General features: G+C 63.3%; 2 protein-coding genes across 2 annotated transcripts in view; both read left to right on the top strand.

Moving 5' to 3' along the window:
* The window catches only part of MFSD10 (major facilitator superfamily domain containing 10), a 631,579-nt gene that overhangs the window by 151,712 nt on the left and 465,129 nt on the right, over positions 1–14,738 (top strand). The window lies entirely within an intron of this gene.
* LRPAP1 (LDL receptor related protein associated protein 1) lies at positions 843–13,637 on the top strand. The gene is made up of 8 exons (XM_032395630.1): positions 843–1,095; positions 4,915–5,059; positions 7,502–7,626; positions 8,633–8,753; positions 9,046–9,204; positions 10,223–10,305; positions 11,679–11,855; positions 13,010–13,637. Exons 1-8 carry the CDS (start codon positions 886–888, stop codon positions 13,070–13,072), a joined length of 1,083 nt encoding a protein of 360 aa, XP_032251521.1. The 5' UTR covers positions 843–885; the 3' UTR covers positions 13,073–13,637.

The following is a 14,738-nucleotide window of genomic DNA, read 5'->3' as shown; positions in this document are numbered from 1 at the left end:
AGGCCTTTCAGGTCACTCTTACCAGGTGGGTGCACCCTGTCTCTTCTGCCCCCAAACCCCTGGTTGGTGCCCCTACTGGACCATCTACCTCAAGCCACCTGAGGGCAGCGATCCATCAGCAGCTCGCTCCAGGGCATGGCCCAACCCCAACACGTGGGCCCCCCAGGTTGAATTCTGGTGATTTACTAAAATCTAAGAGGGTGGGAATGAGGCAAGTACACACGATCTCTAATACAAAAGCAGCGCATGGAGAGCAAGTGTCGGGGATGCAGATCAAAGACACTGTTGGGCTGCAGCCCACCCACCCCGCACCCCGCACCCCGCACCCCAGTCCTGGGGAAAAGCTGCCGTGGGGCGGGAGTGAGAAGGCCCAGACTCCCGGGCCCGCCCGGGACTCAGCCTGTCTTCCTCTGTCAAGGGAAGGAGTGCCGAGCGGGGGCCAGCCGCCCGCAACCCACAGCGACAAGGAAGGCTCCCTGTCACCGCCGCTGACACAGGAAAAGGCCAGGGTTTCGGCCAGACCCTCCCGATTCCCGAGCTGTTTACTCTTCCCACGGAGCGGGGGGGGACGTCGGGCCATCCCGGAGTCCGGAGTCCGGAGTCCAGGTGGGGTCCTCACTCAACCTCGCAATCCCAAAGAGGGCAGCCCCAGCGCACTCTGCCCACCCGGAGGCCCCCGGCATCTCGAGGCCGCGGCGTGGTTGCCTAGGAAACGCTCACGTGCCTCCGCAGGGCTTCGCGGGCCTCGTAGTCCGCTGGCGGCCTCGCTTGGGCAGCCCGCTCGGGGAGGGACTACAACTCCCAGCAGGCCGCGCGGTGGGGGCGGGGCCCGGGGCGGGGCCTCTTCGGCCTGAGGCGCGGGGTCTCGGCGGCCCGAGGAGGAAGATGGCGTCGCCGAAGCTCGGAGTGGGCTCGCGCGGCCTCCCGCAGCCGCAGCTCCTGGTGCTGCTGCTGCTGCTCGGGCCCTGGCCGGCGGCGGGCCACGGCGGCAAGTACTCGCGGGAGAAGAACGAGCCCGAGCTGCCGCCGAAGCGCGAGCCCGGCGGGGAGTTCCGCATGGAGAAGCTCAACCAGCTATGGGAGAAGGCCCAGCGGGTGAGCGGCCGCCAGGGCCTCCTGTGACCCTGGGGGCCGGGGGCGTCCCCGTCTCCTGTGACCGCGAGGGGGTGGGGCATCCCCCGTCTCCTGGGGCCGCGGGGCTCCGGGGCATCCTCTGTCTTCTGTGACCTCGGGGGCCGTGGGGTCCCGGGGCGTCCCTTGGCTCCTGTGACCCGGGGGGGTGGGGGCCGCGGGGCCGCGCGTCTTGTATCCAGGGGGATGGGGCCTGGGTCTTCTCTGTCTCGGGGTCACAGCCCAGGCTGGTGCTGTGATTCCCGCCTTGGTCTGCAGATGCCACGGTTGGGGTTGGGGGTCCTTGCGGTCTTAGAGACCCGCCCCGCGGTCCCGGGAGCTGCCGCTGCATTATGCCGCTCGGTGTCTTGACTTTGTGTGAGATTATCGGGGGCCTGTTGGATAGAAGTGGGTGGGAGAGCTGTAGGCTGGGGACGGCAACCAGGGCTGCTTCTGCCTAGCCCTGTGGGTCTTGTGACATCTTCCAGTGTCGTAAGACTGCTGAGCAGGGGACAGGGACGGGGAGGGGCGGGGGGACACGGGCTGTCCTGAGAGCTTTGGGGGTTGAGTGAAGCCGTCGCAGGACTTCTCAGTGGGTGCGCACTGATCGTCTCTGGCCGGTGTCCCGGTGGGGGACACAGGACAGGGCTGGGGGACGCATCCCGAGCAGGCTCACAGCGCCCGTGCAGAGCTCTCACACACCCAGTTCCTGGGCTCCCAGCTCCTGTCGGTTCTACCCTGACCTTGTGATTAGAATGTGTTGAAGTGTTGTCCTGGGACGTGGGAGGGCCAGAAGAGGAGGGGAGATTGTGTTTCCCGTGTTTTCTGTACGCCGCGTTCCTCTGCTCCAGGTAGGACTCAGGAAGCGCAGGTCGGGGTCCCTGTCCTGTTCTGTCCTGGGCGCCGCTTCACCGTGTACCAGGAAGACTGCTCCCACGTGGGTGGCTCAGCCCCACGGTCTCCCGGGGCTCTCTAGTGTCCACCTGGGGGCAGGCCTCCTTGAATTGTGCTCTGCACACGATCACTCTGCCCAGTGCAGAACGTGGTGGAGGCAGAGGCTTTGGACCCTGGTTCCCGGGACTGTTTTACCACTTTATTGAGCTACGATTGACATATGAAAACTGTACGTATTTAATACATTCATCTTGGTGAGTTTGAAATGAAGTACCCACCTGTGAGACCGTCCATACCCAGTGTGCCGTCAACACAGCCCTTGTTTCTGATACGTGGCTTTCTTCCTGGGTGTTTGCTTGTCTCCGTTATTGATGATTTACCTAACTGTTTAATACTGAACAGATTCTGTTCTGTATTTGATCTCTACTAACTAGTTCTTCTCGTGTGAGGCATTAACGTTTAACTTGAAGTTAAGGAGAGTGAAGAAATCCAGAGAGGGAGTGCCAGGTGTTTGCCCGGGAGCTGCGTCTTTGCCTCCGTTTTGATGGCACACGACGGCCGCTGTGTCCGGCTGCCACAGGGGCTGGCGTCCCCCGCGCTGGACTCACCGGCCTCTGCATTTCAGAGGAAGGACTGATTTTTGTGCAGTGCAGCGTGTAATTCAGACCCCCAGAGGCTTCAGAACGAGAAGCAGTGACTCACAGGGGCTGTGACGGTAACAGACAGGTGGGCACCAGAGTGTGCAGCTCGTGGGCTCCTGGCTGGATGCTGGCACGCTGACTCCCCCCAGGGCCCTGGGGAAGTGGACACATAAGAAAGGAAGAGGTGAGTGGGGACCTTTGCCTGAGGTCCTCAGGTCTGTCCCCCGATGGTCGAACTAGCTGGCAGTCAGAGAACACTTAGGTCCTCTCCCCCACGCAGTCCCCAAGAGGGACACGGGAGCCGATGCAGTGTCACACTAACCGCAGAGGGCAGGGCTGGGAGCTGGGCGCTCCCTGTCCTTGGCTGTGGCTCTCAATGCGGACAGGCCCCAAGCTTACAGAGGAGAGACCCTGGGGATGCCTGGGCGTAAGTGTTGTGTCCTTGGCATCCTGGGTGGACTGCAGGTCTGCCCTTCCCAACCCTCATCAGCCGGTGCCCTATCTGCCCTTCCTGGGAAATCAGCATGCCCCAAACCACTGTCCCGTTCCTCCGCCCCGGGGAGTCCACAGGTCAGGTGAGGCTGCAGCCCCAGCCTCCCCAGACTCCTGGTGGTGCCCACAGGGGGCATCCAGGTGACAGTGGGGCCTAGGACGGAGCTTAGGAGAGCAGGTGGGACTATGTCAGCCTGGGTGCCATTTGAGGAGCCTAAGGCGTCTGGGCGGGGGCACGCAAGAGGCTTTGAAAGGAAGGGTTTGGGGCTCGAGAGAGGTAGTAGGAGCTGGGATACTGTGGAGACAAATGCCTGCCCCAGGAGAGCCAGAGAGCCAGCAAAGGAGGGGGCAAACCCATGGAGCAGGGTCGAAGAAACTTCTAGAGAATGAAAACAGTTTCCTGCCCTAGGCCCTGCTACTCATTTGGTGCTATCTTTTTACTCCTGAGGAACTTTCCCTGACTAGTTTTCAAGCTGGTGAAGGTTGGGGCCCAGATTTTCTGGGCATCTCCTGAGAGGCCTAGCCGAAGCTGGTCAGGGTCACCACGATGACCCTTTTAGCCTAAAAAGCACATTGGCCGCAGTCTCCCCACCCCGCGTGGTTGGCAAGGGGCTGCTCAATCTTGTAGCTTGTTCAGCAGCCCACCGCGGTATTGCTGGGTGCCCGGGGAGCCCCAGCAGGTACAGCAACGTGAAGACTGGTGGAATGTTTGGTCCGAGGGACCAGCTTGAAGCACGTTTGTCCCGGTGGTCTGGGCTGAGCTGACACCAGTCAGTGGGAAAGGCAGGAGCAGGGGCCCAGTCTCCTCTCGGCCTCCCTGGGCCTCGGGCTGGCTCCCAGAGCCTTGGGCCACCCAACACAGGCGTAGGTCTCATTCCGGCCTGAAGCCGAGGCCCCTCCCCACCTCATCGTGGGCTGGGTCAGGGGGCAGAGACACCGCACTTAGAGCCTCTTGTCATTGTGTCACTAGCGAGTCCCTTGCCGATGAGGGCATTGTCAGGCAGGTTCACTGATCTTTTCTTTTTTTTTCTTTTTTTTTTTTTTTAAAGATTTTATTTATTTATTTGACAGTGAGACACAGCGAGAGAGGGAACACAAGCAGGGGGAGTGGGAGGGGGAGAAGCAGGCTTCCCGCCGAGCAGGGAGCCCGACGCGGGGCTTGATCCCAGCACCCTGGGATCATGACCCGAGCTGAAGGCAGACGTTTAACCATCTGAGCCACCCAGGTGCCCCACACTGATCTTTTCTTAACGTGGAAGTTTGTCATAATTTAGTCTGCCATCCTCTAATCATTGTGGTTTATTTTTTATCGTACTTACATGATATGAGGAAAAGGTAATGGATTCCTCCCATGCTCAGCATTCGTGCCCCTCCGTCGTCACACCCCAATACCCGGGGCCCCACGAATGTCCCTGGGTGGTCTTGGTGCAGCAGCCGGCCCTATGGCCGTAGGTGGCCTCAGCGAGAGGACCTGGCAGCCCGTGCTCAGGCCGCTGCTGGCCGGCAGCTCCTCACGGACGTGGCATTCCTAGATCATGCCCTGCCGTGGACCTCTTGCAGTGAGGCTGGAGAGTGGGCTTCCTGGAACCCTGCAGCATGCAGTCCCCTGAGGGTCTTGCCCGGGAACACGTGTGGGACTTTGCCTGGCCAGGACCCTGCGTCCCCCTGCCCATCTGTGGTATCTCCTGGTCACCCCCTCTCGGGGTTGCCGTCTCCCGGCGATGCTGTTGGTTCATCTTGGGGCTGGTTGTCAGCATCCTCTGCTCTCGTTCCGTAGCTGCAGCTTTCTCCCGTGAAACTGTCCGAGCTCCATGCGGATCTGAAGATGCAAGAAAGGGATGAATTCGCCTGGAAGAAGCTGAAGGCCGAGGGTCTTGACGAAGATGGAGAGAAGCAGGCCAAAGTCACGCGCAGCCTCAGTGGTACCTGTCTTTCCTATTGAGCGCGGTGGGGGGCCGCGGTGGGGGTGGGAGGGGAGCGGGGCCACCCCACTGCAGCCCGTGCCATGGCTCACCTCCGAGGAGCAACCAGCCTTGGCTACGGCTGCTGGGCTGTTTTGCGAGGCTCTTGGCAGACTGTGGGGAGAGTCAGGACGGGTGCTGGGTGCAGTAACGCACAGCAGCTGAGGGCCCTGCAGCGACTTGGCCCAGGAGGGAGGCCGGGGCCACCCAGTCTCCCGTGGGCACCTCGAAGAGACAGTAGGGATGTTCCCAGGGTCGGGAAGTTATGGGGAAGCAGATTTCAGATCATCTGTAATGAAAGTAACTTCCTAACAGAGTGAAATGTGTTGAGATGGGAAGTAGTGAGCTGTTTGTTACTGTGGGTATTCAAGACAGAGCAACTGTCTGCCCAGCTGCCCATTATGCAAAAGACATGCGTCCTCAGGACGGAGAGGTCTCTCGGGCCCCTCTTTCCCGCCTCCCTCCCGTGGCAGCGTCAGGCGCGGGGCAGGACTCCGAGCTCGCTGCCCGGGCGCCCCCGTGCACTCCACCTCAGCTGCGTCTCGGGGGGCTGCTCCCGCGTGGACGGGTCTTGCTGTCGTCCTGTAGCGAAGAGCGGCAAGTAGAAGTCACGTCCCCATCCCGCCTGCTGGCGCCCTGGCCTGCCACCCGCCCCGGCACGCGGGCACGCCCTCGCCCGTATGAGCCCGCTGTAGCTCCCCGCGGAGCCCGGCGTCGGGGCTCGAGTAGCCACGGCTCAGCGGCCCCAGGTGTGGCCGGACCCAGAGTCCGCCCTGCAGCCCCCCCACCGTGCCACACGCCCACGGGGCCAGACACCGGCTTCCTCGGACACGGCACCCTGTGGAGTGTGCGTTGTCTGTGGTCACAGGAGTCCCTGAGACGGAATGCTGTACGTCCACTCAGGCCTCTTTGAGGCACTTGTCCCTAGGCACAGACAGGTGACAGAGGCTCAGAGAGGCTGAGCAACTTGTCCATAGTCACCACCTGAGCACAGCAGAGTTTGAATCCAGGCTTTTCTGACTCAGCTGGTGACGTCTCCCCAGCTCCCCTGCATCCCTTACCATCAGACCTCATGAGACACCTACGTGTTGTTCAGGTCACATTGTGTATCTGCTTCTGGGGTGAGGACAAAGGTCTACTGCTGTTTCATATGGCCTCATTCTAGAATATGATGAGACACATGCAAAACAGGACGAGATAGCAGAAGGCTCAGGTGGACAGAGATGCGGGATCATTGCACCCAGCTGGAATGTTTGGGGGCCACTCCAAAGGGCCAGGACAGGAGCCTGACCTGGAGATAGCCCTGAGGAAAGAAGGCTCTGGAGGGACCCAGAATCCTTTGTATGTCGTCCTTTCTGGAAGGAATTGGCCCCCAGTGGATGGCCCGGGGCCAAGACCGAGGAGCATGAGGGCGTAGAGAGGTCAGCCAGCTCTCGTCTCCCTCCCTGGGGCACATTCTCCCTGAACTCCCACTGCCAGCCCGTATCCTCCTGGGCATGGCTTGCAGCCCGGTGTCTGAGTCCGGGTCCCAAGTGGAGCCATCTGTTTTCTGCTCGGTGGTGTGGGCGTCCTAGGTGCCGGGGTGACATGGCAGAAGGCTCCAGAGACTGGGAAGCTGGAGCACCACAGCAGACCCTCTTGAGCATCTGTCCCTCACCGGGCAGCTGGCCGTCTCCTGGATGTGCCCTGTGCGCCCCCACATCCCCGCAGTCCCCCCACCCCAGGACCATTGACAAGGCTGAGCCACACTGAGGGGACCACAAAGTGTGGGGTCAGACCAGAATGGAGACGTGAAAGGGAGGACCCGGGTGTAACCAGGTCTGTCCTAGGCCAGGCAGCAGGGCGGTCCCCCGGCCGTGCACCAGCACCGTGGGAAATAGGGCACGTTGGGCCCACCTTGTCTGGGCCAGTTTTGATGGAGAAGCCTCTGTCTCAGGATGGGTCTGCTCTGCTGCCCAGGCCAGCCGCCCTCACCCTGTCCACCACGGTGTCCCCCAAGTGCACGCCCAGGGAGTGCCGGGCCCAGTGTCCTCAGCGAGACTAGAAGAGGCTGGGCTTGCAGCTCTGTGGGGCTTCTTCTAGCTGGAGTGTTTGTTTCTGGCTCCGGTTCATGCTGAACCCAGACGGCTAGAATCCAGAGCCTTCCGCCTTCTAGGCTGGTGAACGCACCCTGAGACGAGTGTGACCTGCCCTCTGAGGGCGTCCGGTGCAGCAGCAGACTTGGAAGGCTGGGGCCAGGCAGAGCCCGATGAGCTAGTTATCCCTCCGCGCCCTTCTTGCTGCTCCTCCTCGGGCTCATACCCCTCCCCGTACTGGGACTGTTCATGTGTCTGGAATGCAGAGCCTGGGGGTCCCAGCAGGCAGTGGCTGGGACTGGAGTAACACCTCCTGTGTCTCTCCTAGTGATCCTGGCCAAGTACGGCCTGGACGGGAGGAAGGACGCCCGGGCCGTGAGCAGCAACTCCCTCAGTGACCCCACCGAGGAGGACAGCCTGGAGGACCCCAGGCTGGAAAAGCTGTGGCACAAGGTACTCCCCGGTGCTTCCCGTGAGCCCCAAAGTGTGCACCCTAGCGTTGAGAGTTAAGGGGGGCTGCTAGGGGCTGCTTCTGCACAGGACCCTGTTTCCCGAGGGTCTCGGGGGGCAAAGCTTTCCTCCTGGAACCATGAGGCTCTTCTTCTGTGGTCGTAGTCCCTCCCATGAGGCTTCCCTGCCTTCCCTGCCCTCTCAGAGAAGGAATTCTGTGTGGCATGGAGCTGAGCCTCGAATGACCAGGATGGGCTGGACGATCTGTAAACAGCCAGGCTAGTGGTGGCCCGTGTGTTGTACGGTGTCCACTTAGTTTTGGGTTGGAGCTGTCTGGTTCAGAAAGGTGTGCTCAGAGTGCGGGCTGGGTGTGTGGGGGCTGGGCTCGCAGCATCTGGTCTCCTGTGGGGTGCAAACCTCAGGTGGGTGCAGGCAGGCTGTGGGACCAGGTGGTGGCTTGAGCTGGCTGCGGCGTCACTCACTCCACAGCCCCTGATCCCCCAGCTCCTGTCCAGGTTCTGTCTGGACCACACTGAGTGGGGCCGAGAATCAATTCTCGCACCAGCCCATCGTCCTTCGTCCAAGGGGTGGGGCTGGAGCAGGAGGGCGGGCGGGTCCACTGTGGAGGGGACCCTGTGGCCAACAGGCTGAGCCCCGGACCTGCGTTCTTCGTGAGTCCGCACACAGCCCCGCAGGGCAGGTGGATGACCACGTGGTGACTGGCTTGAGTCCCTCCCAGGAGGGGACGCTGCCCCGCCCTGTTGGGGATCCTGCTGTTCCCACACTTTGATGGCTGTCACCTCTCCATGGAGCCTGGCGACAGGTCCTGCTACGGCCCCTAGTTAAAGGGTCATCAAGGCGACAGTGCACTGAGCGTTTCCCGCAGGAGCGAGGGTCCTGCCTGATCTGAGGGGAGGCTCAGCAGTGGCCCCCGTGGAGTCGCAGCAAGCGGCCTGGAGGGGGTCACCCTGGGGCATGGGCAGGCTCGCAGTGTGTTCACTCCTCCCAGGCGAAGACCTCGGGGAAGTTCTCCAGCGAGGAGCTGGACAAGCTGCGGCGGGAGTTCGAGCACCACAGGGAGAAAGTGCGCGAGTACAACGTCCTTCTGGAGACGCTGAGCAGGACCGAAGGTGCCCCCGCCCCGCCCTCCTGCAGGTGGCCCGGGGGGGGGGTGCCCTCCTTCCGTGTCCTCCCAGTTTCTGATTGGGACTCCCCTGTGGGGGGCTCATGGGGGCGCCTCTGACAACGCGAGCCTGCTGGTCAGCAGCTGTGACGTGGGTCACGTCCCCACACAGACACGGATGCCACCCCAACCCGTGGTCTTGCCCTCAGGAAGTCAGCAAAGCGGGAGGTGGGGTGCAGGGTCACTGGGGTCGGCCTGGGGCGTCCCCGGCGGCGGCTCACGGCGCCTGTTGGGCACAGAAATCCAGGAGAACGTCATCAGCCCCTTTGACATGAGCCGCGTCAAGGAGGACGTGCTGCACAGCAAGCACGCAGAGCTCAAGGACCGGCTGCGGGGCATCAACCAGGGCTACGACCGCCTGCGCAAAGTCAGCCACCGGGGCTACGGCGCCGAGGCCGGTGAGCACCCCGCGCTTGGGCTTCACAGCTGTGCGTCCCACGCCATCCCGTGGCGAGGTCCGGGCCCCCCGTGGCGGGCCGCTGTCTGCTCCGCTCCCACCCCGGGCCCCGTGCTAGAGCCCGTGTTCAGGAGCTCTCTCTGCCAGGCTGCCCTCTCCCTCTAGCTTCTTACCCGTTCACATGTTCTCCGCCTGGGCTTACGGAGCGTGGATGCGGCAGGTGCTTCTGCGCCTGGGGATGCGGCAGGTCAGGAGACATGGTGCTGGGGCCGCCCGCTGCGCCGCTGCCCCTCCCCACCTGAACCACCCCCTCCAGGAGCCACACCCAGCCAGCTCCTCAGTTTCTCCCGTGGTCTGCCGAGTCCTTCCAGAACACTCTCCACGAGCCCCTGGAGGGCCCTGGGCAGGAAGGGGACAGCTGAGAGAGGAGGTGTTGGAGCTGGGAGCTAGCGGCATGCCCGCGGGTGGGCAGCTCCGACCAGCTCCCACTTTCCTCCAGGGACGGAGAGGTGGGTGGCCCAGGTGGGCACCCGTCACCCACGTCCGCTCAGGAGTGCTGGCTCAGGTCAAGGGGTCCTTTCCATGTGGTTGGTTTTGCTCTGGAGCCAGAAGGACGGGCAGTGGCCTAAGCTTCAGCCCGGAATTGTGGTAGATTGGCAGTCCTGGCCCAGAGGCCCCAGGGAACCCCGCCTCCCGGCTCCCACCGCCCCTCCCCCACCGAGGTGGCTCTGCAGTGGGCCCCTCCCTCTCAGGTGCGGGCCAGTGCTGGTGGGTCCCGCGGGCCAGTGAGCGTGTCGCCAAGGCCAGGTTCCAGCGGTGCCCTGAGCCACACACTGAACGCGCACGAGAACAACACTGTCGCTTCCAGACGGCACTAGACACCTGAATGCGTGCGTGCGAGCACACAGCGCATACCCGTGTGTGTGCGTCCAGACGCTCACACTCTGTGTCGTCGGGGCCCCTGGGCATCATGGGATGCCGCCACACAGTCACCGGGACTGCTTCCGCTTTTCTGCCAGAGTTCGAGGAACCCCGAGTGATCGATCTGTGGGACCTGGCCAAGTCCTCCAACTTCACTGAGAAGGAGCTGGAGTCCTTCCGGGTAAGGAAGGTGCTGGGTGAGGCTGGCTCACGTTATTTGGCAACATCTCTTCTGTTCAACTTGGTACTAACGTGGGAAAGGCTGAACCGCAGTGTGAGTGGCAGACCAGCGTGTTCATGGGCCTCTTTCCCTGCGCCCTGCATCCCTCTGCTGTGCTAGTCGGCGGCCGTGGGGGACTGCCGTGCTCGCGTCTCTGTGGACGGGGCTGGCCTCCGGTGAAGGGAGGGCCTGGCTCCAGCTCCGGGTGTGCGGGCTGTGAGGACGGAGGGCTGGTGCAGAAGCACGCGGGTTGAGAACGGCGGACCCCGCGTGGGGCTCTGGCAGCAGGCCTGGAGGGAAGGGCCTTTGAGTTGCCGGAGTGTTGCCTCGGGGTCGTGCTGTCACCAGGCTGCTGCAGGCCAGGGGGTCAGGGATCAGAAGGGTGTGGGCGGGAGGCTGCCGTCGGCTAGGACAGGAGTCCGGCATGGGGGCTCCAGCTGGGGCCTGGGGAGTGAGACGTCATTCTGCCATGTGGTTCCCAGAGGCCACCGCGGAGCTCACGCACGGTGGTTGGGCCCACGGTCACGGGGGCAGGGAGGGTGGAAGGGGGACAGCCCGTGTGGTGGAGGGACGTGGCCCTTGAGGAGTCACCGGCAGGCAGGAGAAGCAGGGCCACAGGGCAGGAGACAGCAGCAGGGACAGCAGTGGGTGTCCAGCAAGGGTCCCCGTATCAGCATCTGTCTGGAGCGCAGCCCAGTCCACAGGGATGTGTGTTGTTGGCCCTCGTGGCCCCTGGGCAGCCCACTTAGCCCCGCTCTGGAGGTCTGGAGGAGGTCACAGCTCAGCCGAGACCAGGATGCGGGGGCCCGGCCAGCGAGACTGACCCGAGACCACCGTGCAGGCAGGAGGGGCGGGAAGGGCAGTGCCGCAGAGCCTCCCCGAGGTGGTGGCCGCTGCAGGTGGGACAGAAGGCCGTGGGGATAGCGGAGAGCACAGTGCAGCGCGGCCGTGGCTGAGGCCTCAGCCCAGGTATCAGGCTGGACGTGGGCTCAGGGCGAGAGGGAAGCAGGTTCACCGGGGGCGGGGACGGGGCAGGCCGGGTGCCAGGCGTGGAGCCGTCCTGTTGTGGCGGAATTTCTGGCGGGGAGGGGTGCGCTCCTCGCATGTGCGCTGCTGCATGACGGGGGCAGCAGGGAGGGCGCCCTGGAGCTGTCCCGGACCGGTCGCACGGTGAGGGGCGAGGGGCGTGCGCCCTCAGAGGTAGCGCCCTGTCGCCCAGCCCCAGGTGTGCGGCGGCCACCCGTGTCCTGAGGGGGTGGGGAGGTTTGCTGGGGACCCCGGAGTGGCACAAAGAGGCCGTTGGGGGACATTCGGCTGTTGAAACGTTATTCTAGGAGGAGCTTAAGCACTTTGAAGCCAAAATTGAAAAACACAACCACTACCAGAAGCAGCTGGAAATCTCTCACCAGAAACTGAAACACGTGGAGAGCCTCGGGGACCGGGAGCACGTGAGCCGGAACAAGGAGAAGTACGCCGTGCTGGAGGAGAAGACCAAGGAGCTGGGCTACAAGGTGCGCGCGGCCCTGCGTGTGCGCCGGTCCCCCCTGTGCGGACGGCAGGTGGCCGTCTGGGCCTGGTGGCGCCTGGTCCGCTCCCACGGGGGCCGGGCCATCCCCTCCCGGCCTGTTCAGAGCTGCGGGACAGCTGTGCCCCCAGCTTGTGCCCTCAGCCTGCGACCCCGCTCGGGGTGCGTGAGGCAGCAGCTGTGGCACGTCGCGTGTGCACAGAACCACGGTCCCGAGAGTCCTGTGCGGTGTGCGTGGAGGCCACGTTTCCCCTCGTGCGAATGCAGACCATCCCAGGGCGGCGGCAGGGGGCCGAGCAGAGTGGGGTCACTCCGGGGCTGGTCAGGTCGTTCGCGGTGACCCGCAAATCAGGGGCACATACAGGCACAGAAGTCGGGCTCTTCGTGCAGAAGGTTCGGGGTCGGACCCCTTCGGGGGGGAAGAAGCAGTCGGGCAGCGTGGACGCTGTGAGGGGCTGGTGGTAGGGGCGGAAGGATGCACAGAACAATCTGGAAACATGAGGTGGGTCGTCTCTAGAGGGAGCAGGGGAGGAGGGACCCTCTTGTGCGTCTGACTCTGGAGCCACAGGGATGGGCTAGCCATTCAAACACCCAAATCTAAAGTGACACGAGGCCGAAGGGCCACAGAGGAGGGGCACGTGGGTCCATGCCCGTCTGGCAGCCTGTCGGGGAGAAGGCAAGCACCCCGCACGGGAGGCCGGCTCCAGAGTGACGCCGCGGGCTGGGAACTTGCAGAGGGGAGTCCGGCCGTGCCGGAGAAGGGGCGGGCGCGGGGTGCTCTCTGCCTCACTGCCCTGGCGGGAGCGCGGGTACAGCAGACGCTGGGCTCCATCGGGGCAGGGGGGAGGGCAGCCAGGTGGCGTCTCTGTTCCCCGCCTTTGCGGAAACGGCCCTGCGTCCTCTGCCCGCGTCCTCTGCCTGCGTCCTCTGTCCGCGTCCTCTGCCCCGCGCGGTTGGTTTCTAGTGGGCGCTGGTGTTCTAGTTGGTGTGGAGCTACTTTTGTGATTGATCCCTGACTGTTTCCTGGTGGCGGGCTTGCAAATAAGAAAAGTGAGGAGCTCGGGAGTTTTCCTCCTAAGGCCGTGTGTATCGTGAAGTGGGGCAGGTGGCGGCTGGGTTGACACTGTGCCTTGTTTTCAGGTGAAGAAGCATTTACAGGACCTGTCGGGCCGCATCTCCAGAGCTCGCCACAACGAACTCTGAGGCCGCAGGAGCCCGCCGGAAGAAGAAGGAAGAAGCAGGGCGCCGGGGGTCTGCCTCAGCACGGCCCAGGGGCTTGGGGCGGCGCTGGACACGAACAGGACCTTGGGGGAGGCGTGGCGGGGACTGGCCGGGCATCCTGGACGCGGAAGAACCGCTCCGATCCCCTGGGGGCCCGACGAGCGGTGCGTCAGACGCGCGTGAATCTGCCGCTGCAACGCTGTGTCTTTAAAAACACGTCTCACGGTCTAAATCATCAATGGTCCGACCTGTCACTCAGCGGTCTCTGCGTCTGCGTCTTGCTCCTCTTCCACCCGCGCACCCCACTCCCCGTCTTCTCTGCTGCGTGACACAGCGGGGGAGCCGAGGGCCTCCCAGGGCCACAGTCCCCTGGGTTTGACCCGCGAGAGCAGGGAGGAGGTGAACTTGGGGGGCGGGGTGACCTCTGGCACAGGCCTGGGGCAGGCTCACAGTGGCCCCACTGGCATCTCCCTGCCCACCTGAGGTTGGGCCCGGGGGTCTCCGTGTCCAGCGAAGGTGGCTGATTGTCTCACTGAGGTGTGACAGCTCCACGGGGACCCTTCTCTGACTTCACCGCAGGCGGTCCATGTGGGGGTCTGACACAGTTCCCAGGTTTGAACCTGGAAGAGGCTGCACTCGGCATCGACCACGTCCCGGCCTCGGCTGGCATGTTGGGATCCACCAGACAGCTTTCCTATGAGCCATTATTCTAAGAATCAAGTCCAAGGGGGCTTGTGCTAGGACTTCGCGTGTCAGGATGCGCTGAAACCAAGCCGGGAGGTGGCCCCCCTCCTCCCTGGGCCACTGGGCATGGGCGGGCCTTCCTGCCGTGCTCCCGAGACGTCCACGTCATGCCTGCCACTGACCGGGCGGCCGGTGTGTCCCTCGCAGCAGGCCCTAGTGCGCATGGCTGTGGCCCAGCCTGGCAGGCAGGGCAGCGTGACGACAGCTCGGGTGGAGGCCGAGGACCAGAAAAGGGCTCGTTGCCCGGCTTCCGCAGAGCTGCCTGTGGGGCTCCGAGCTCCGGGCCGCGCACTCATATTCTGAGTGCCCCTGTGTGGGGTGCAAGGCCTGGGAGGAGGTCAGACCCAGGACAGGGAGGCAAACAGAAGCAGACACTTGACTCAGTTTACCATTTCAGGAACCGACCACTAGAGGGAGCTCTTGGCCTCCCGACAAACCAGAGAACCAGACGGGTCTTCGTGATCTGTCATTGCCTCTGCCTCTGGAGACAGCGGGTACCGCGGCAGCCCCCAGGTCAGGGGCCAGTGGCCACACTGCTTTAGATTCCGAGTGATCGCTGTGAAGGAAAACACGGATTCATAAAAGGGCCCAAGACGCCCAGGGCTCAGTGAGTCCTCCTGAGCAAGTACTCCGGAGCCCACCCCAGGTCAACAAGTAGAGGTTCCCCGGATCCTAGGATGCCCCCACGCTCCCCTCTCCTATAGCTGACCACTCGGCTTGTGTCCCCCCAAGTTCATATACTAGAACCCAGTTCCCATGGTGAGGGTGTCAGCATTGGGACTTTCGGGTAATTAGATCATGAGGATGGAGCCCTCAAATAGGATCAGCAACCTAAGAAAAGTCCCCAGAAAGATCCCTGGCCCGCAGGGAGCAACAAGTCCATGTCTGCGTACCAGGAAGCAGG

This window comes from Phoca vitulina, unplaced genomic scaffold, assembly GCF_004348235.1.
Source record: "Phoca vitulina isolate PV1807 unplaced genomic scaffold, GSC_HSeal_1.0 scaffold85, whole genome shotgun sequence".
Lineage (NCBI taxonomy): Eukaryota > Metazoa > Chordata > Mammalia > Carnivora > Phocidae > Phoca > Phoca vitulina.
The sequence above is the reverse complement of the archived record's forward strand: the minus strand, read 5'-3'. Positions and strand labels throughout refer to the sequence as shown.